Here is a 20,629-nt window from a genome sequence, read left to right as displayed (position 1 = left end):
CATTGAACCATTTAGGTTTTCAAACTATTTTATAAAACAGCATCACACACGTCTCAAAAAAGCTAACATGTCAGTTCATATATGGAGTGAATAAAACAACCGCTGACTATACAGTTGCAAGCTTTAGATTTGTATCTGTCTCTATTATATTCTGTATCTATTGTTAGCTATTTAACGAAAATATTCTACATTTAACTCTGGTAAATGGGGGCTCAGTGACAGCATTTCTGAAGGGTAATTAGTTCTCCAACAGTTGTCGACATACATTTCAAGTGTCAGCGATTTCACAGAACAGCATCATGTGAGGGAGTCCTGGTCTGACCAGCGGCTCCACCCCCCCCCCCCCACCACCACCACCACCACCACCACCACCACCAAAGGTTATTGTTCAAACGTCTCGCTTATGTTCACAGGCAATATTCAAAGCACAGGCTGATCAGAGAACATTCTCCCATCAAAGAACCGCGCCAACACATCCCCACACAAACAGGGACGCTGGCTTCTTCACATTCAAATGGTACGGGTGTAAATAAGAGGACATTTTTTTTTTTTTTCAAGTTGAATAAAGCTTTTGTACAGACGTCCACACATGAGAGACCATGAGGTAACACCGACAAAATGGTCTACACAGTTGACAGACATAAGGAATGGCAAGACAATGCTATGAAAATATACAATGTGCGATGTACAACAGTAACATTCATTCAAAACAAAAGAATAAGACATGAGGGGGAAGAAAAAAAAAATCTACACTTGTTCTCAAACATATGTTTTTTAAAAGTCCAGAATGATGTGATCAGGTTACAAGCAAGATACATCCAGGAAATAAATCAAATATTATGAAGGGATCGAGTCAATAGTAAAAGACAAAAAAAAAAAGATAAAAGGAAAAATATCCAGTATGGTTTAAATCAAACCAAAGAAAATATGAGTCCCGACTGCTTTGAGAAGCTGGACAGTCAACTTATCTGTACACACACATGCCAACATTCCATGAAAATACACACAGCGCGGGCAGTTTTCATCACTGGGCTGGCTTTTGGATTCAGTGCATTCTTTAAGGAGGTGGGTTATTTATGTAGAGTTATGGCGGCTGTTTATTTTTTTTGAATTTTTTTTTGTTCTAAAGTTGCTGATTGTTTGCTGTTGTTGTGTCCCTAACTCATTTGACATACTCAGCTGACTTCCAGAAGTGCCCTGGGTGGGAAAGGCGACGATTCCGTTTTGGCAACTTTTCCAGTAAATCGACCAGCTTGGAGAAGCTGGGCCGCTCTTCCTGCTTGTACGCCCAGCACAGAAGCAGAATGTCCTGGAAAAGATACACGGGGGGAAAGGAGGCTTTTAGCTTTTGAGTAAACACTGAAAGAACAAATGTGCAAACAAGAGTCCCTGTATCTACTTAGCCTAAATCTACTTTCCTAAAATATTTATTTAGTCTGCGACAGAGTTTCTTAAACTGTGAAGTTGTGCAAGGAGAGCTATGACACAAAGATACTGCATTAGGTGATGAGACAGGTTCACGCTGGTGTTCTGAAAACAGCTGGAAGTGAGTCATTGTTCACCAACACGGTCAACAACATCTGTAGTACCTAAAATTATAGGAACTAAACCAAATTTTCTGAAATATGAAACGTTTCTAAGCGGAGTTGTTTGACTCATCACAGCCTCGGCCGTGTGTGATTTGTAAAGACGTTCCAGCTAATGTTAGCATGTGACCTGCAAAAGTTATACCCAGCATGCTGGTTTTGCACGTAAACCAGATCTGTTCAAACGGAAGCTGGAGGTTTTTCAAGGAGAGAGGAGAGGAGTGGAGGTGTATACCAAGGAGAAGGCAACCAAGGACTGATGCCATACTGCCCTGCCATAGCAAAGACAGGAAAGGCCAATACCGCCCCCCCCCCGGGGGGACAGGTGCAGTTGTCAAGACTTTCCCCAAAGGGGGCCCACAGAGTGACTGAAAAACCCCCTGGTCTGTACCAACTCTGACCTAACGCGCTTTGTTAATGTGAGCAAACAATTCACATTAAATAAGCTAAAATCCATTCATGAACTAATATATTTTGTTACAACTACCCACATGTAATAAACCACACAGCTTTGTTCAAAACGTCTGCCTTGGTTATGTCACTCTTTTATTAAAACAACAATATTCCTATAATCATGAGGGTCATTAAAGTGCATTCATGCAAAATTCCATATGGGTGGCTAAAATGTTTCTTATCATCCTAGTAAGTTGAAGTACCTCTAGTGAGCATTCTTCTAAAAACGTTCTTTGTTCCCGAGTATCGCCTTAAAAACTCTTCTGTGAATCTAGCCCCGGATTGCTTATTGTCTTAAATCATGCAAATGGATTTCAAAGTAATAATCAAAGTTCATAAAATGCGTTTGGAGCACTAGGACTTTAGTCTGTGATTAAATACAAGTTTAAACACAAAAGCTGTGCAGCAATGCACTTAATTAAGTTTGAAGAAAAGAGTGACTCATGAATTGTGACAAACGAACAAGAAGAAAAAGCCCTTACTGATATCTCCTTCCCCATGCCAGTTTGGGCGAGGTTGGGCTTCATCCCGCTGCCAATCTGCCATATGATCACCTCTGCTGGCTGACTCTTGTAAGGCCACTCACGTGCGTGTAACTCGTACCAGATGGTGCTGTGAGGAAAGAGGAGCAGAGTGGTGGTCAGTGCTTTGGGTTGTCTGGTCGAGAGAACAACACCACAGCCTTCAAAACACAACTTGTGGAGGGGTTCACATCCAGCGCTTAACACTACCGGGCAGGATTTCAGTCGCACAACTCTAAACCATCGCGCTGTAGAGAGCTGCAGAAGATCCTTCTGCGCAGTTGGATCGTGGTCTATACGAAAAACTTGGATTTTGTGGATGAATCTTGTCTTCAACTTCAAGTTCTGAAGAACAGTTTAAGTCCAGAAGTCAAAGAAACATCGCATTTTTAAATACTGCTCATGCAAAATTAACACACCACCCTCCCTGCGCAAAGAGGTTTTCATTCTGCTCCTGCACGTCAAGTTTGAGTAGCATAAAAATAGCTCTTCGCCAGGAGTAGGGGAAAAAAAAAATAAAAAATGACAGCGTGTTGTTGATGAATATGTAAAAAAGCCATGGGGGTCACCTCTAGGTAACACAAGAGCTATCAGAGCAGCTGGACATTGTGGGCCAGCGCTGCACTCTTTTTACTTTTAGAATGATATCGCGTCAGAACCTCCATATGGGGGGGGACCATCTGAAAATGCAATAGTGGCGCTAGGAGTCAACAAAGCAGGGACCCACCCCCACAAAATGAACCGGTAATGGCAGCGGAGGAAGAACAGGAGCCGTTGGGGATTTTTTTTTTTTTTAATCGACACTTTCGGTTGAGGAAAACCAGAGTGACGCTCAAAAAGCAATGTGTAAGGAATAACAAAAATGAGATGATTCGGGTCCAAATGGTTCAAAGCTTGTTACATTTTTGGGTAGTTTGGCAAAAAGATACGAATACTACAGCTGCCGAAATGCAATAAAGAGAGGTTTTGTTGTGCCGAGCACCGACATTGCATTTCAATACCCCCCCCCTCTGGTTTTGTGTTATGTATTAAAAGAAGATGAGAAGATTGCTAACTCTCTCATGTTGGTATGTTGACTGTGAAGCCAAAGCCAGCATCTTAGTGTAAAGACTGAACTGAAGGGGAAACACCCATCATGCCCTTTTCTACATGCAACATTACTCGCCTCCTAGCTTCTCTGAAACTCACTAATTTAAACATTATGGTGTGTGTTTGTTTCTTCAAGCCGCACAGTGACGACGGGATTTTAGGAAGTTGCTGATGTCAGGTTAAAACGCAGTTAATGGAATAATAATTTCCACATCGCCACCAGAGTGCACAAGACAAGTGGAATCAGCACCTTTGAAACATTTACCAAATGAATGCGACCTGTTTGCCAAATATCAAATCCTCCCATGGCGAAAGGCATGACCCACCCTACTCTGCCTCTGATTGGCTAGTCCTAAGCTAAGTGCCTTAGATGGCTGGACTGGTTGGGTTAGGCACGAGTAGAGAGATTGAAAGGTGGCGGTGCGTCCTGTTTGCCAAATACCGAATCCGCCCACCCTACTCTGCATCTGATTGGCTAACTTGGTAAGCCAATCAGAGGCAGAGAAGGGCGTGTCATGCCTTCACCATTGCAGGGGAAAAAAAAATCTTGTTTACCAAATATTCCAGCCATTCTCTACTTTCAAAGCACAAGCTGTCAGCGTCACTTTTTATTTTGTACTAGTTCTGCTTACTATTACTGTGAGATGAAGAATAAAGTGACTCTAAGATGACACATGATAACACATTGTTGAATCATCAAGGCCACATCCCCTGACCCAAACGACTTAGACCACCTCTTCCCCCGCCACCTTTTCATTTTCGATCATGTAGCTTTCGGCAGTCTGTAAAAAACTTGTAGTCTCGCTTTGCAGTCACGACAGATTTGTACTATTTTTCGCTATATTTACATATGTTGGAATGTTTACATTTGACATTCAGGAGATGTTGGCCACTGCAGTGTTCTTCTCTTTAGATGCTATGTTTAAAGATTATTCTAGTGAATACACAAAAACACGTACTGTTGCCTGCCGCACATAAAACCCCATCACCTCCTGTGCAGCTGAGACTTTCACCCGAATAACACTCCACCGCGCACCAGATGTTTGGAAGCCCGAATGTAAAAGCTTCCATGAGAAGCTTCTCCTTACTCTTTGATTCACTCCTCCTGCCTAATCAATTAGTTGACGTCTCTTGGCTCCTCAACATTCACACATTTCTTTTTTTACTCTTCCTGCAATTATGCAATCAGTTTAAAATTCAAGAAGGTAACTCTCTCTTGGTTTTCCATCAACTGAGCCTCCAAACCTTCTCCTCTCACACGTTGGAACCAATCGTGAATCGGTGTGCTCTGTATCTACTCCAATCAGCTTCTCTGGGTTCTTGTGGTTTTGCCAATGCTTATTTGAGGACCCTTGACTTCCCACTGCACCATTATTACCAAAAGTACATATATAGGATAAGGATATGTGCCAAGTCAGGGGTCTCCACTGTTTCTGAGAATATTGGATGTTGCCCATAATCAGGCATATGGAACCAAGTGGGGTCTATGTCAAAATCAGATATCATTTAAGCAATTAAGTTTTCAAATTTCAAATCCTTCCCTCATTAAATGGTCAGAAGTTGGATATCTAAAGTCTGACAATAACAGAAGTAAAATTGTCATTTAGAAAATCACGAACTTATTACATTATCTACGTCTTTGTACAGCAAGCAGTGGAAATCTATAATGAGATCTGAAAACCTGTTAATGAGAGTTGCGTCTTGACGTGGAGTTTTAGGACGCTGCCTTGTAAAAAGAGGAAACAACGTATTGAATTCACACAACTATTTAAAGCCTCTCTGTCAACAGTGGGCTGTGATTGTCCAACATCAGGCTCCGGCATCGTCTGGACAAACAAACAGGAGGGAATCAGGGAAGAAGACACTTACCCAAAAGCAAAGACATCTGACTGTTTGGAGAAGGGAAGCTTGTCCTCCTCGGTGTCTGGAGAGAGCTGCTGGATTATTTCTGGGGCCAGGTGACACAGCCAGCCGTTGGGGATCCTCAGTTTGTCTTCTCTCCGGCTGCAGAGCGAGAAAACGTGGAGATGGAGACTCGTCAGGGTTTTATTGATTCGCTGTAGCAACAACTTTAAAGACGTCACATTGCCACATTTTCATTACAGTGCGTTGCCATTGCAGGTAGCCATTATAAAAAATAGTGGCTGATGATGCTTTTCAGTTATTGTCTCAGAAAACTGTGAGCAAATTAAGCTTTTGCATATTGTTGCATCTAACTCTGTTGTTTAATAAAATAAAAACATTAGAAACACTTTTCGGTTTTACTGAGATTTATGCAGTGTTCGAATTACACCGTGGCTTTCGAGGAAGCCCAATTTTATGGGGATGGGAGTGAACCATGCATTTGCCAGCTAACTCTGATACAGCTGAGAGGTTGTGCACTCAAATTAAATAAATAAAAAGGTTTATCAGTCACAAATTATATGAAATTATTATGCTAAAATATATTTATTTCGAACCCTGGTCTTATGTGGAGTAACTATTGCATTGACTTCCTGGGGTCTTGTTGTCACATTGATGCTGCCAGGTAAACAACTTGGATTAAACAAACAAAATACAACGATGTTAATTAGTGGGCGGAGTTTTACACTTTGAAACTGGACAGAGCCAGGCTAGCTGTTCCCCCCTGTCTCTAGTCTGCATGCTAAGCTAAACTAACTGACTCCTGGCTCTGGCTTCATAGATAATGCACAGATATGACTATTTCTCAGAATGTTAAAAATGAAGATAACTGAACGATGTAGTGACGGTACACAGGGGAAAATATTGTGTGGGATAGAATGATAAAGCTATAAAATACATATTAAATATTCAAATATCATGAAATTGTGCATCATTTTAGCTCTCCCACCATCTTACCCACACAGCTACAGTATCATCTTTACTTCAAAAAATTGTAGAATTTAATAGCTTAACTTTTTTTTTTTTTTAAGTGATTTTTTGTCAGAAATGCTTTCAGTCGCCTGTGTTTCACTACAGTACAAAGGGTTCTGAAGAAAGTCTTGGCCTCATGAGGTCAATCTGAGCAGATTCAATACGTGAATACCGGTTTGCCCAGCCGTGACACGGTAAATGGGAGAAAATAGATTCCATTTGTTGGTGGAGCGAGAACCAATTTATAGCGCTTTGATCGTTCCCAGTGATTCACCGTTTCCTTTGTGTGAAACCACTGTGGAATCTCTGCTCACACTTGACCTGGCTACTCCTTTCCTCTCTCGCTCTGAAAACCTCTCTTTGGTTCTCTTTTGGTGTCCTTCAGCAGTTAGGAGAGACTTTCTTCCATGTCAACAGTACAGACGGACCCAGGACGCACAATTTAAGGTGAAAACGATCACACTCACACAAAGAAGCATCGATTCTGGGTCCATACATCAATTCAACAATCCAGTATCTTTGATGCAAAGTGGAAATATTGATACATATTTTATATCTTTAAGACATAAAACATAAATGTAATCGATTGTGTTAAATGAGCATATCGATTGCAAACGTATCATGGCCGACTTTGTGACATCAGCAAATATTGTAGCGCGTCCATAAAATATAATATAATATCAGGTTCTGTTGAAACTTGTGATTTACACGCCTACACGTTAGGCACGTTACAGCCCAGACTTAATAATTCACACATAATGATACACTTTGAGTTGAATCTCTACACAGCACCATGTCTATTGCTTGTTCAAAGTGCAGGTGTATTACATAAAATACTGAATGTTTAGGGATCGCTTACTAGTTTGAAAATATGTGGAGAAAAAAAAAAAGAATATCATTACTTTTTCACTTTTTGTAAATATGTCGACTATTTACTTCCACTCAATGCTTTTTTTTGCCATGTGTGCCAATACTAATAAAGTCAATCTGTGTCCAAGGAAAAGTCCTGCATTGCACATGTTGAATAAAGTGCTCCCGTCTCAGATGTGTATTGAACATAATTACCTGCCAGCCTGCAGAACCCCAGATATGGTGAAGAGTCCAAAGTCGGTGATGACAATTTTGCCGTTGTCATAAAACACGTTCTTGGACTTCATGTCTTTGTGTAAAATCCCCTTAGCGTGGAGGTAGCCCATCCCCTGAGGACATAACAGAGAGACGTGACTTTTCCGTATTATGATGTGCAGAAGTGCTCCGGGAATCAGCGTTGAGTTTGTTTTACCTTGACCATCTCTTGTGCGATCTGTCTGGTCTTGTTAACATCCAGGACAACCTTGGCATCCCGCACCACGGAATACAGAGTCCTGCCTTTGCACAAGCTGAGCGAGAGGACAAAGACAAGATTTTTCAAGTCAGAGATTTGACTTAGGGAAGACATTTTATGAACTTCACATTTGACAAAGATTTCAGGTCGACCCTGTGATCACATTTCAACTTTTGCAAATTCATTTGTTGTTAAAGAACCAATAACCAAGGTACATGTGTGTCATCAAAGTGCCGCTGTGTTCTAGCAGCTGACCACCTGTTATGAGCCAGTAAACAACGAGCATCCTTCTCCCACTACTGTTCTACAAATAGTGCAGCATCAAGGTAGGCCTGGATCGCCCTTCAAGCTTTTTCCATTTGCCACTGCCTTTCAATATATTATATTCGGGATTCAGATCTTGCACATTATTTTTGTTATTCTGTATAATTCAATTTGATCTTGTTTATTCATTTCATTTGACTCTTTCTAAATTCTATTTATATGTGTGTTATGTCTTCTGTGAAGCACTTTGACCACCTTGTTGTTGAACGCGCTGCACAAATGAACTTAAGCGAGGCACTTTATCGCTGCCGTTTATCTTGCCAATGCTGCATTCAAGGCTCGTCAGCAGAAGAGAGGGAAGGAAAATGCCCCATTGTTAGTACGCATTATTCAAAGATGATTACCATATGCTTAGTATGGAAATTCAGCTGTTTGTTGTTTTTTTTTTACATATTAAACCAAATAAAAGGAGACACTGTACTGTAACGGGAACAATCGCAAAAGCTGTTTTGCGTACTTTGCCAGATTTCTGCGATAGAGTCACAACCGTGCATGATAAAGTTACAAAAAGTAAGTATCACGTGTGCGTGTGTGTGTGTGTGTGTGTGTGTGTGTGTGTGTGTGTCAGTGATTTGAGCACAAGAACGCCTTCCTTCTGAACCGAAACGTGGGCCTCACTCGGTGCCGGGGTGAGGCTGTTCCACGGCGGACGCGCGGAGGTTGGTGTCATATTCCTGCCATCACAACGGCGTATTAATAGACAGCTCTAAAGCCCCCACCATGCATCACACCTTAAGCCCTCAACCCCGACTGTGCCACGCAGGTCACCAACAAAGCACCTGAAGCCAACACTTCATGCATATTCATGGCCGACGTTGACCTGACAGCAGCTGCAGTTTGAGTCTCTCTCTCTCTCTCCTGAAGGCTCTTTTCAGCACAAACACGTTGCCTCGTGCCTTCAGTGTCGCTTCAGTCGACGCTTTACGTACGCGTTAAGTCTTACGGCAACAATTGCTGCTATACATTACATTTTTTACATTACATTACAGTCATTTAGCAGACGCTTTTATCCAAAGCGACTTACAATAAGTGCATTCAACATTGGTAGTCAAAAGAACTACTAGTCACCAGAAGTCATAAGTACATCTCCTTTTCCAAACAAGCATCTAAGAGCATGAAGCAGAGCATAACTCAGAGCCAAAGTACAGAGCAGAAACAAGAGAAACAGTTAGTGCTATAAGTAATACAATAAGTGCAACAAGCTAGTATGAACACAATAAGCGCTGAGTGGAAGGCTCAGGGTAGCACTTCCTGAAGAGGTGGGTTTTCAGCCTGATGAAAGATGGGCAGCGACTCCGCTGTCCTGACGTCAGTGGGGAGTTCATTCCACCACTGTGCCTACACCCACGACGAACGTGACGTTGAATGAGCAATGCGAAAGACACAGAGGCAGCGTTTCACGGTTCTCAGCTGAGGAAAAGCTAACGAGGCCTAACGAGACTATGTGAGTAATTATGCCATATCCATAGATTAAAAAAAAAAAACCCAGCAGTAACATCACAGACGACCCTGAGTTCTGTCTACCCGGCAACATGGATCCACAGTCACTTGTGACAAATGAAACGATCAATAGTTATGCTCTCGCTAATGCAACCTGATAATTCTCTTCCTCAATAAACCAAAAAAAAAAAAAAACCACACTTCAATTTACACAATTCATTTTGCACTTTGGGCTGCAAGAGTATGAGGAACTGAAGATTTAATAGTGCAATAGGAGAAGCAGAGCACTGGTGGATAACAAAGCCACCTGTTGCAATGACATTTGCTATTATTTTCAGCAATCAGCAGAGAGGATTTTTTTTTTTTTGAGAAGCGGCCAGCTCATCCGTCAGCTCCCCTGCGCTCATGGCAATGTCAGCTTGGCATCAACCGCAATCACGCATCTCAATCAATCAGTCAGTCAACTCGAACGTTTAAATATTTACAACCACAGTGAATGCGATGGCAGCGGAGACAACATTTTACATTCATCTTTGTTTCCTAAGTCATTTGTGAGCCGCGAGTCCAGCATGGAAACAGTTTTTTTTCTTCTCTTAATAGAGAGAAATTCTTTCTGTCAAACAAAAAGCATATAAAAGAGAGACAAAAGGGGTAAATTATTTTTCTTAGTGAGACATCTTTCTTTGTTCACAGCCCGTGGTGATGACAGCGTGAGAGTGGCAAATATCCAAACAAGTTCCTTTTGAACATTATTAGCTAATTAACTAAACTAGAGAGCTTTCCTTGTGATGTTCCTTAACAAAAACACAGCCCTGTCTCCCTCGTTACAAATGAGAAAAAAAACCTGAACGCTAATCTGTGCAACAATTAAAGTCGTTCAATGTGAGACAATTCGCTCCAAACGCTTTAGTCAAGACAAATAGAGCAGGCGATGTGGGCGTGGGTGGTTTCTCGCAACTTGTTCCGATCGCAACCGTGGCTAAGTGGAGAGCAGGGCTGCCTTTCAATCAGAGGGTTGGTGGTTCCATTCCCAGCTCCTGCTCTGCTTGTCTCATGTCAATGTGTCCTTGAGCAAGACACTTAACCCCAAAATGTCTCCCGTAGCTGCGTCTACGGTGTGTAGATAGATACTGAATTGTAAGTCGCTTTGGATAAAAGCGTCTGCTAAAATGACTGTAATGTAATGTATTGCAACCTGTGAACGCTTCACTGTTAGCCACTCTCAGCTCATTGTCCCAGAAGGGGGGGCCGATCTAAAATGAGTCCCAGGGGCCCGAGGACCGGCTCTGGGGTAGCCAAACGGCTACCGAAAGTTCAGACTGCAGAAGCAAAGTAAACACTCCTTTTTTGAGGTGGAGATGACAACTTTCAGCTGTCGAAACAAATGAATTCTCTCAATTTGAGAAAACCACGTTGCCCATGTGGACATCTTTGCTCATGTCTGACATTGTAGAAGTATTAACTCCAACTGTTTTATGCATTTGAATTATTTTGATAAATGGATACCTTTTTTGGTTTGGTGCTGGCAACTCACACACAACTCATTTGCAGTATTTGGCTTTTTCCACACAAATAATGTTACGCACAAATCATATCATACAGCTGCAGATCCCTTTATCCTCGGCTATACACGGTTGTATACGTTTCAAATATGGTCTTTTTTTTAATCTGGTTGCAGTATTTGATACTGGAGTCATGCTCATATTCTTCGTGATTATGACATTGTTTGTATACACTTCTATTTATATAAATGTAATATAAAATTATCAAAGTAAATCCAATTATCTGAAACTATATTCATATATATTACAACATTTGTCAATATTCCTGCATTTTCTGCATGTTCAAATTCAATACATTTACTTAAACTCAAAATGCTTTTCATAATTGTACTCCATTAATGTTGTTATGGTGACATTTGCTTTTATTGCCTTCTTTATATGATACTAAAGCTGCATCCTTAATTCCATACTACATACGGTGAGTAGTCTTTGAGTGTGTCATGTGTTCACACTTGTAAAATGGAAGAGAGTACTCAAAAAAAAAAAAATCAGTATGCATCCTAAAATGTGCTTTATTTTTGAGTGTGTTGTTCCTGGACACCATTGCCACTGCAATAACAAGGGAAATGGAGTTGCTTGGAATATATAACATACTTTGCGAATGGAGCTGAGACATTAGACCTGTAGCTAAGAAATACGACAACAGAGAAAGTTTCATTCACAAGACAACATGTCATAGAGGTGTGCAATATGACGATATTAGATTGTGAACGATTACAATGTCCCTGCAATCTGCTGTTACAGACAGATCTACAGTGCACAGTCTATCAGTTGCAGTTCTATGACTCCAGTGTTCCCCCTGTCTAATGACTGTAATATAAAAATCCCAACAAAAGCAACAACCGCGCTCTCTCTACTTTAAGTTGCCCGAATCAGGAACGAGCGAGGATTATCGCTCGAAGAACCCCAGACATTGACACCATTTAGCGGTTTGTTCATTGGTCGTTTGAAAGCTTCGTGTTTCGCAGAGGAGAGACGGGCGAAAGCGAAGATAAAGTTGCCGGCACCGGTTACAAACGGGCGCGGTTGTGTTTCAGCCTGGTGTGCTCTGATTCATTTGGCATGTAGTTAACGCACCAGGCATCATTTTTTTTTTTGTTTTTAATGAAATCCCAGCTTGTGGCATTCAGTCCTGGTGTTCTTCACCCACTGCCCGAGCAACAGGCAACAGCAGCTTTTAAAGTGATGCATTTGCTTTTTAAACAATTGCCGTGTGGTGAATCATATGGAATTTAAAGAAACTTTAAAGGGTTAGAATTTAAAACGTAAATTTAGTGTGGTGTGTTGTTATCTTGTGGGGCTATCGTTGGCTCGTATTGTTCAGTAACTTGCAAAATTTTCTTAAAAAAAAAAAAAAAATTGTAGATCGTAATCCTGCCTGAAAAACAATTGTGATGAGATATTTCTGATACATCTCCCCGTCTCATCTTTATCCTTACCTGGTGATGATCGCCAGGTGTGGAGGGCTCATGCAGGCCCCCATGAACAGCACCACATTCTCGTGGCGAGTGTTGCGGTAGGCCATCACCTCACGCTTGAAGGCCTTGAGCTGGTCCTCGTTGTCGCGCTCGATGTCGATCAAGCGGATGGCCACCTCGCCGTGCCAGCGCCCGTGGAAAACTTTGCCGAAGCGGCCCTTGCCGATCATCTCCCCGATCTCCAGCTGCTCAAACGGGATGTCCCACTCCTGCAGGAAGATGCTGGTCTGGCTGGCCTTGCGCGGAAAGTTTCGAGCCGACAGGAGCGACAGGTTCATCTCCTCGAACTCGTCACCGGAGTCCTCGTCGTTGCCCTCCTCGTTCTGTGAAAAAAAGCACAGTTGAACTGTTCGTTGGTAGCTGTGGGCCCGCATTTCACAGATTTACAGATTTGCAAAGTATGGTGATTAAGATGCCCTTATCCAACACGGAGAGGTGGTGTTAAAATATTCTACCGAGATGTCAAATGCTTTTATTCTGACGAATATCATTCAGCAGCTGGAGGACTACAATCAGCTGGAACCTCCCCCAAAGTAAGTAGGAGTTTAAGTGAAAAGAAACGTATATAGTTGTTTATCCGCTGGATGCAATGCCTTAAGGTGGCATGTTATTTCTGTACATTGCTACATATGCAATGATTCTTTCTTTCTTTATGAATTTTAGTTCATTTCTAACCCCAACATTGCATGGCAGTTTAGTCATTTGAAAAGAAATGCCTTCATTTTCTTTCCAAGGTATATTTATGTCCTCAGTGCTGTTTGAATCCTAAATAGGCTCTGAGATGTATACACAAAAAAATACTCTACACATACATTTATGTGGCCTCTATATCAAATCATTTTTAGCAAGTTGTGTGCCTTTGAAATACTGATGGCTGTTTAGGCCATTACCAATAAAAATAAATAGAAAAATGGGAAAAACAGCCAGAGGGAAAAACTGACTTATTTATTCTGATTTGATTTTAAATATAATGTACTGCAGGAGTGAAAATGACCTATTCCAAGATGCCTCGTGGAATATTATTCAAGGCAATCTGCATCATATTTTCCGAAGATATATCATTGTTGCAGCGATGACGTCAAGTCGCATCTTTTCCTTCTTGTTACTTTTGACACAAAGCGTACCTGGAGGCTCCTCAGATAGCTGAGCCAAATCATGTTGTGATGGCGACAAATGTAACTTGTCTTCATTTTGCATTCACAAGTAATTTCGCACCGAGATATTACAGAGAAATAAAACGACAACGAATGACACAAGCTACATTCACGTACATTCAAAAGCATCGCGAAAAGGTCAAAAGCAGGACTCACATCTGACGTGGGCTCAACTTCGATTTGAAGCAACGGGTTGCCCTCGTTCCTAAAAGCAAGAAGAACAGATGTAGAAATAAATCCATGAGAAAACAACGTACATAAAGTAGGTCCCTTTTCAATGATACCTGTTATTATTTTCACGTATTATTTTACTCCACTGTTCAGGTTTTTAAAGTTGTTTTTTTTAACCATTTCTTGATATCTAGTGTCCTGACAATGTGGCAGTCTTGATTGAAAAAACTATTTATTTCGCACATCTAGGATGTTAGATATTCACGCTACTCCCACTTAGAGCAGATGATCCACGAGGAAAGTCACTTAAAGGGAGATGAACTGGATATAAAACACGACGTAAAGAGCATTTAGCGCGTATGTGTAAATATTGCTTCTTTAGTGTAACTATCTTTATTAATGACATTTCGTGACGGTTATTTGTGGATTTTATTATCGTTCAATTCATGAACAACTGCCGAACCATATGGCTGAATAGTGGCGTAGTGATTATCGTACGTCTCATTTTGTGTTGCAGGGTGTACTATGAAGACTACTCCAACGATATAGCGTATAGCCGGAACACGGTCGGATTCAAAATAAATGATAAATGGACTGTACTTGCGTGGCGCTTTTCTAGTCTTCCGACCACACGTCACCATTCACACCCATTCACACACTGATGGCAGGGGCTACCATGCCACCTGCCCCATGCACCGCAGGAACAGCCTGCGGGAGCAATTTGGGGTTAAGCGTCTGGCCCAAGGACACACTGACATGGCCTAGCGGAGCCCGGGATCAAAACCGCCGATCCACTGATTGAAGGGCGACCCTGCTCTGCCACTGAGCCACAAGTGCCCTTTAATAAAATAACAAATAAAAATCGATGCAGCAGAACCAGAGGTTTTATCTTATTTTATTCCACGCGTTTGTCTTGCTTGTCAAAAACCTGCCGCCTTAAGAGATTCAGGTGTGTACTGCTAGTATTAGCCTCAAACCACTACCCTTAAGCGGAGATGAGGAGTGGGTTATTGTCACATATGCAGTACATTCACAGAGAAGTATATGCTCAGAATTTCTTATCGAAAAAAAAAAAATGACTCTTCCTTTTTAATAATATTTCTTTCTGAGCAATACACGTTATTTGGCATTTCTCGTGATCGATGACTTCACTGCATCTTGTAAATGTTGCAACACTTTTGGATGAACTGTGCGTGTGATGTAATTGGTGGTAGAGTGAATGAAGTCGACATGCGCACCTTCATGGTTGCGTGCCGAGTGACCTGATGGACGACGCATTATCATAGCATAGTATTAAATTAACATTTTGGGGGCTGCGTCACTGCAGCGAACATGCCGTTTACGCTTTCTTGTCAATGTACCTGATATAATATTGCGATGACCTTCCACCATGTTGTAGCATTATTGCAGTCTTATGATTTAAAAAAAGGATTTCATCAAGTCTTAGCGGATGTTACACTGACAGCAACCATTTATGTATATGTTGAATATGTGTAAATACTATCTGTGACGTTGCAGTACCTTCTCCTTCTATTTAAATGAACTGATTTTAAGAACATTACGCTGATGCAGAATGTCTTTGTTCTCAGTAAGGTCCTTTATTTCCTTGACTATCAGATGAGACAAAAAACACGCAGTTTTGGTTGTATTCTAAAATCATTCCAAACAGGGCTGTGTGTTTCGTTCATTTAAAAACACTACTCAATGTATTTGTGCCCAGATTAAACTGGAGACTTTTATTCTGTGGATCATCTGCACGGGTCCAGAGGTGGCAAAAGCCCATTCACATCCAAACTATTTGACGGATAAATGAACAAAAAGTGAACGGGATAAAAAAAAAAAAGGCAGAGAAGGCAGTCCTAACTACCGACTGTATTTTCTGACCCTAAATCTTAATTTCACAGTTATTTTACGGTGTGAACTTTAAAGTGCTTTTGTGCCCTGAGTCCATATTAATTTCTGAACCCGGCGTGTACGCGGCCACCCACACCATGGGTGCCAAGGACATGACACAAATGAACCCACTTTACCCTCCTTCTCCTCTGTCCACATAACTGGCGGTGTAACATCAGTATGTAACCTCTCACAACCTTTCTCTGGTATATTAACGGATCGCGAGGCAATCCAGGACCCTGGGCAAAGACTACAGGTGAGGCAGCGTATTAAATTATGGGATTCCTGTGGCGCCAAGAGCCACTACCAGCGGTTCGATCTCCGCTCTAATGAGGGGTACCTGCCGGGTGTTGCGGTCTGAGACAGGCCCTCATTAACCCTGGGATGAGGCCATTAAGGCCAAAAGAAACCTGCCAGCTGCCACTGCAAGAGCATACAAAGATGTGGGAAAGGAGGGACAATAGCTTTAATTAAATCAGAGGAATATGGGTTTCATAACCACGCTAATGTATTCACATTCGCCAACAGGCAGCTAGAGAATGAGAGACTGTGAGATCGAGGAATGGTGTAATTGTCCATCTTGAGATAGTAATGAGCAGAAACTGAAAGACACTAGGGTTCAAGATGAGTGACATTTCTTCATGATCTTATTTCTAAATGTTGACCCGAATCTGTCTTTATGTATTTTACACTGGGATATATTGAAAGCCAGGGTAAATACTGCGACTGTGTTATTGACTGATTTATATTTCATTCACCGCTGTGTAAGGACAGCGTTCAGAATGAGCTACTGGAAGGGACAGCAGTTCTTGAGCCAAAAGCTTTTCAATATCTTTGCTACAATCAATGAAATCCAAGAATTTATGTAATCAAGTACATTATAATATATCCCCTCGTATATTGTATGGAGATGCGTAATGGGGGTGGGTGTCGCCAATTGGGGAAGGGGAGGGTTACAGAGTAAGAGCATGTATGTGTGTATTACTTTGATTTTTTTCTAATTTCTTTATTTCTTTATTGTTGATTTTTAATGCATATCTTGAAAATCAATAAAAATTTGATCCCAAAAAAAAAACTATCTTGCTACAAAATGTCTTTACTGGTACAGTTCCTCTGTTGAAAAGCTGTATGACTTTCATATGGCTTGTCATAACTTACTGCAAGTAAGCCCCTTAACTATATTTTCTATAGAATAAAGATCCACTAAAAAACATGATCCACAAGAGAATTGAATTCCTAGATGTCTGCCTGCCATACGCCTGTAAACAAAATCGGTGTTTGCTGCTTTACAGTAAGTGAACCACAAGCATTCTCTTTCCATCCAATGTCATTTTCACTCTTTACCTTTTCATCATCATGAAACCAGTGTCCTTGATCCTTAACCTGTCACATGATTCATGCAATATTTGTGGGAGACTTTCAGACAAAACATTTTTTGTTCATAAGGGATTCTTTGGCCCCTTTAATGAAAATGTTTGGGGCATTTTGGTCTGATGTAGCGCAACAAAAACTAAGAACCACAGCATTGCATATTGACTTATCACCTTGTGTAATAGATACTTGGTTTAACACTCACCATCGACCTGGGCCTGACAATGTGGTAACTTATAGACTGTTTCTTTCATTGATGTTTTAGAGCTAAGACATTGCCCTAAAGGGGAATGTAAATCTTGCGCGCTCACGTCTGCAGTAGCTACTAACCCACAAACTGTAAAATAAGACAACCCAGTCAGTATTTTTGTGGGCTGCTTATGTCAGATTTGTTTCTCCTTCTTATATGTCTCATGCAGGTCCGGAGGATCCCCACGCACGACTTTGAAAACTAACTTTGCAAAAGTGCAGCACATTTTTCTTGCAAGCCAATCAGAGCAGACTGGGAGTTTTTGGGAGGAGGGCCTAAAGAGACGGGTGCTAAAAACGGAGCGTTTCAGACTGAGGGTAAATACAGGAATATTCAGATGGACAGTCATTTTACATTTCAGCATGTAAACCCTGTTCTAGCACAAACCCAAAAAACACACATGAACCTGAAAATGAGTGTCCCACAATGTCCCCTTTAAAGGGTATTTAGTCTACTGTTGTACTGACTGTACAATTTGATTTGATCATTTTGATAAAGGCTGAACTACGATTATGTTAGCGAACAATTCAATTATATCCAAGGTTTTAGCTGCATAAGCCACATGGGAGTTGTACGTGTTAAAGGCTTGAAACAAATAATTGCTTCATGATGAGCTACGCAGCTTCTGCTTGCCTGTATACCAATTTGGCTTCCAGGGGTTGGCAAATAACATCCTGTGGCCCTTGACCAATTTTTTTTTTTGTTCACCCACCCAATGGAATAGAAAATGTCTCCTATCTAACTTTATAAATTACTCATATAACTCTTGATTATATCCCAATGAAAATGACCATCTGGTCTTCCCTGGAGATTGACTGGGAACACGGCAGCAACTCATTCAGCCCCATTGTGGTTATAGAGACCAGCCTGTTTTGGCCTTCCTCATCTATCTAAAAAAAAAAAAGTAGAATTCCTACGTCCATTTGTTGCAGCTTGTTCATTTGAATATAATCTGTAAAATACTTGAAAAGTAACACACACCAAGGGCTGTGATGAGGTGCAGATCACCGGAAGTAAACTTGAAAGTAGGAGGAAAGGTGTCGCACACTCTAGCTCCATTTCTTTTATGGCGATGACATTCCGGGCCCTCAGGCCTCCTTCAAGATCAACAATGATAAGACACGGATAGGCCACGCCCCATTCACACATCTGAGGATGATTAGACAATCGCGGTCCAACATGGGGGTGAGAAAAAAAACAATCGAGAGGCCTTCAGTGAGCTACAGCCAAACCATCTACTTCAGGGGTCACTAATAGGCGGGCTCTCAAATCTCATGCATGAGCAAACGTCAAATCACAAATTGTCTCATGCGTGTGATTTTGAAGGGCTTTTATTTTGAAATGCTACATCAGAATGTCCTGGTTCTCTCTGAGTGACACCTTGAGGTGGTCTGCTATCAACCTGAGGTGAAATGATTTTGTAACTATGCACCATTTCCTCTTAAGATGCAATTTTTTTTTATGTTTTCAGTTATGTCAGTTATTCTTTAATTCAGCCCTTATTTTACTTGAAATGAGAAGAACATTTATTTAAGTATTTCTATGTATTATTTATAATCCATCCAGTTCAATTTGAAAACAGAATAATAAATTGTTAAAATATAATTGACTTTCTTTATTTGATTTAACAGTTGTTGACTACACAGAGACGTTACTACTACTAGACTTCTTGAATATATATATATATATATATATATATATATATGTGTGTGTATATATAATACATATACATAATACATATATGTGTATATATGTATATATAATACATATATATATATATATATATATACAGCCCCATGCACTTTCCCATCATTTAAAAACAGCCTTCCTCTGTCTAGGACCTTTTCAGGACCACGTTGATGTTTACAAAGTACAATTAATTACATTATTTGCTATTGATAAATCAATAAAAATCCATGGGTATGATCCATATTTCATCACAATTGACCATCCGCCTATAGATGGAGGTTCTCTTGCCCCGTTTCTTATGATAGATTGAGATCCTGATCTAATCAACATCTGGGTCGAAAGGCATCTCATCACTCCTCCTCTTCTTCCGGTTGTTTTCCCGTGACCACTGACTTCCTCAAACAGCCACTGAAAATCCACTTGGCATGCCAAGTGTAGCGTGAACTGAAGGCCATGCTAACATTAGTCTCCGAGTATTCGTCACGTCGGCTCTCGCATTGAAATTGTCACCCAAATATCTGCGCTCCAGTAAGTTTGACTTGGCCTCTGACCAGCGGCCACAGAGAGAAGGGGAGAGGACACAAGGGAGAGAGGACGCAAGGGAGCATGTAGATGAGAGGAAGATAACTGAGAGGGCCCGATGATGATCAGAAGCACTTTCTTAATGTCTTTGAACGGAGACATATGGATTTATTGAATCACTTCTGTAATAGAATCTACTCACCCCGGTTCAGACAGGACAGGGTGCAGGATGACCTGCGGCGCTCTGCTTGGAGGAGCCTCTGGAGCAACATCTGGTCCCAAAACAGCAAACCAACAAGTCAGAACAAAGTTGCATTCAATATTAAATCAGTTCTAACATTGTTAATATTGCGTTCCCTTGTTATAGTTCTGCATCAAGGGGTTATAAGTTGACACATTTCAAACTTTTGCACAGAATTTATTTCACTCAGAAAACATATTTTAGTACAACTTACTTTCTTCACACTGTATCTCTATTTCAACAATCACGTTGGCACATTTGTAGATACGTATGTATTGGCGTGATCAAATCAGAACTCCCTACAATAATAGGATGTGAATACAATGTGTTATTCATTAACACATGTTCGATTTTTAAAACTCACCATGTTCTTAGTGTTTCTATGGACCTGCTATGCGCATTGTTGGAATGCAGCACAGAGAATGTTAGCTGCACTGAAAGCCCTCACATTCCCCTATCCATATTACATTTGGTGTAATTCCTGACATAATTTGTATGAAAATATCATTCAATGTAGAAAATGTCCTCACAGTTGAATGGCGGCCCGCTGTGTCTCATAGAGAGACTTGTTGGTACACAGCAATGTGAAATAGCTTCACAGAACGAGTCTTTTCGGCATGTAGAAGTATTTCATTTGAAGGACATAGATCATTAACCGTGTGTCATATCATTGGAGAGAGAGACAAA

General features: G+C 41.0%; 1 protein-coding gene across 2 annotated transcripts in view; it reads right to left on the bottom strand.

Moving 5' to 3' along the window:
* Positions 1-372: 372 nt before the first annotated feature.
* ksr2 (kinase suppressor of ras 2) overlaps positions 373-20,629 on the bottom strand; it is a 100,419-nt gene continuing 80,162 nt past the window's right edge. For both annotated transcript variants that reach the window (XM_068720807.1, XM_068720808.1), the window contains 8 exons: positions 19,904-19,973; positions 13,962-14,010; positions 12,613-12,974; positions 7,806-7,902; positions 7,589-7,722; positions 5,519-5,653; positions 2,522-2,651; positions 373-1,309 (listed from right to left, as the gene is read on the bottom strand). In XM_068720807.1, the coding sequence (XP_068576908.1) occupies positions 1,163-1,309; positions 2,522-2,651; positions 5,519-5,653; positions 7,589-7,722; positions 7,806-7,902; positions 12,613-12,974; positions 13,962-14,010; positions 19,904-19,973 (1,124 nt within the window). In that variant the 3' untranslated portion in view covers positions 373-1,162. The remainder of the gene's footprint in view (positions 1,310-2,521; positions 2,652-5,518; positions 5,654-7,588; positions 7,723-7,805; positions 7,903-12,612; positions 12,975-13,961; positions 14,011-19,903; positions 19,974-20,629) is intronic.

This window comes from Cebidichthys violaceus, unplaced genomic scaffold (genome assembly GCF_023349555.1).
Source record: "Cebidichthys violaceus isolate CVI_PGR_0920_01 unplaced genomic scaffold, fCebVio1.0.p SCAF_26, whole genome shotgun sequence".
NCBI lineage: Eukaryota > Metazoa > Chordata > Actinopteri > Perciformes > Stichaeidae > Cebidichthys > Cebidichthys violaceus.
Note: the sequence above shows the minus strand (reverse complement) of the source record. Positions and strands in the feature narration are given on the sequence as shown.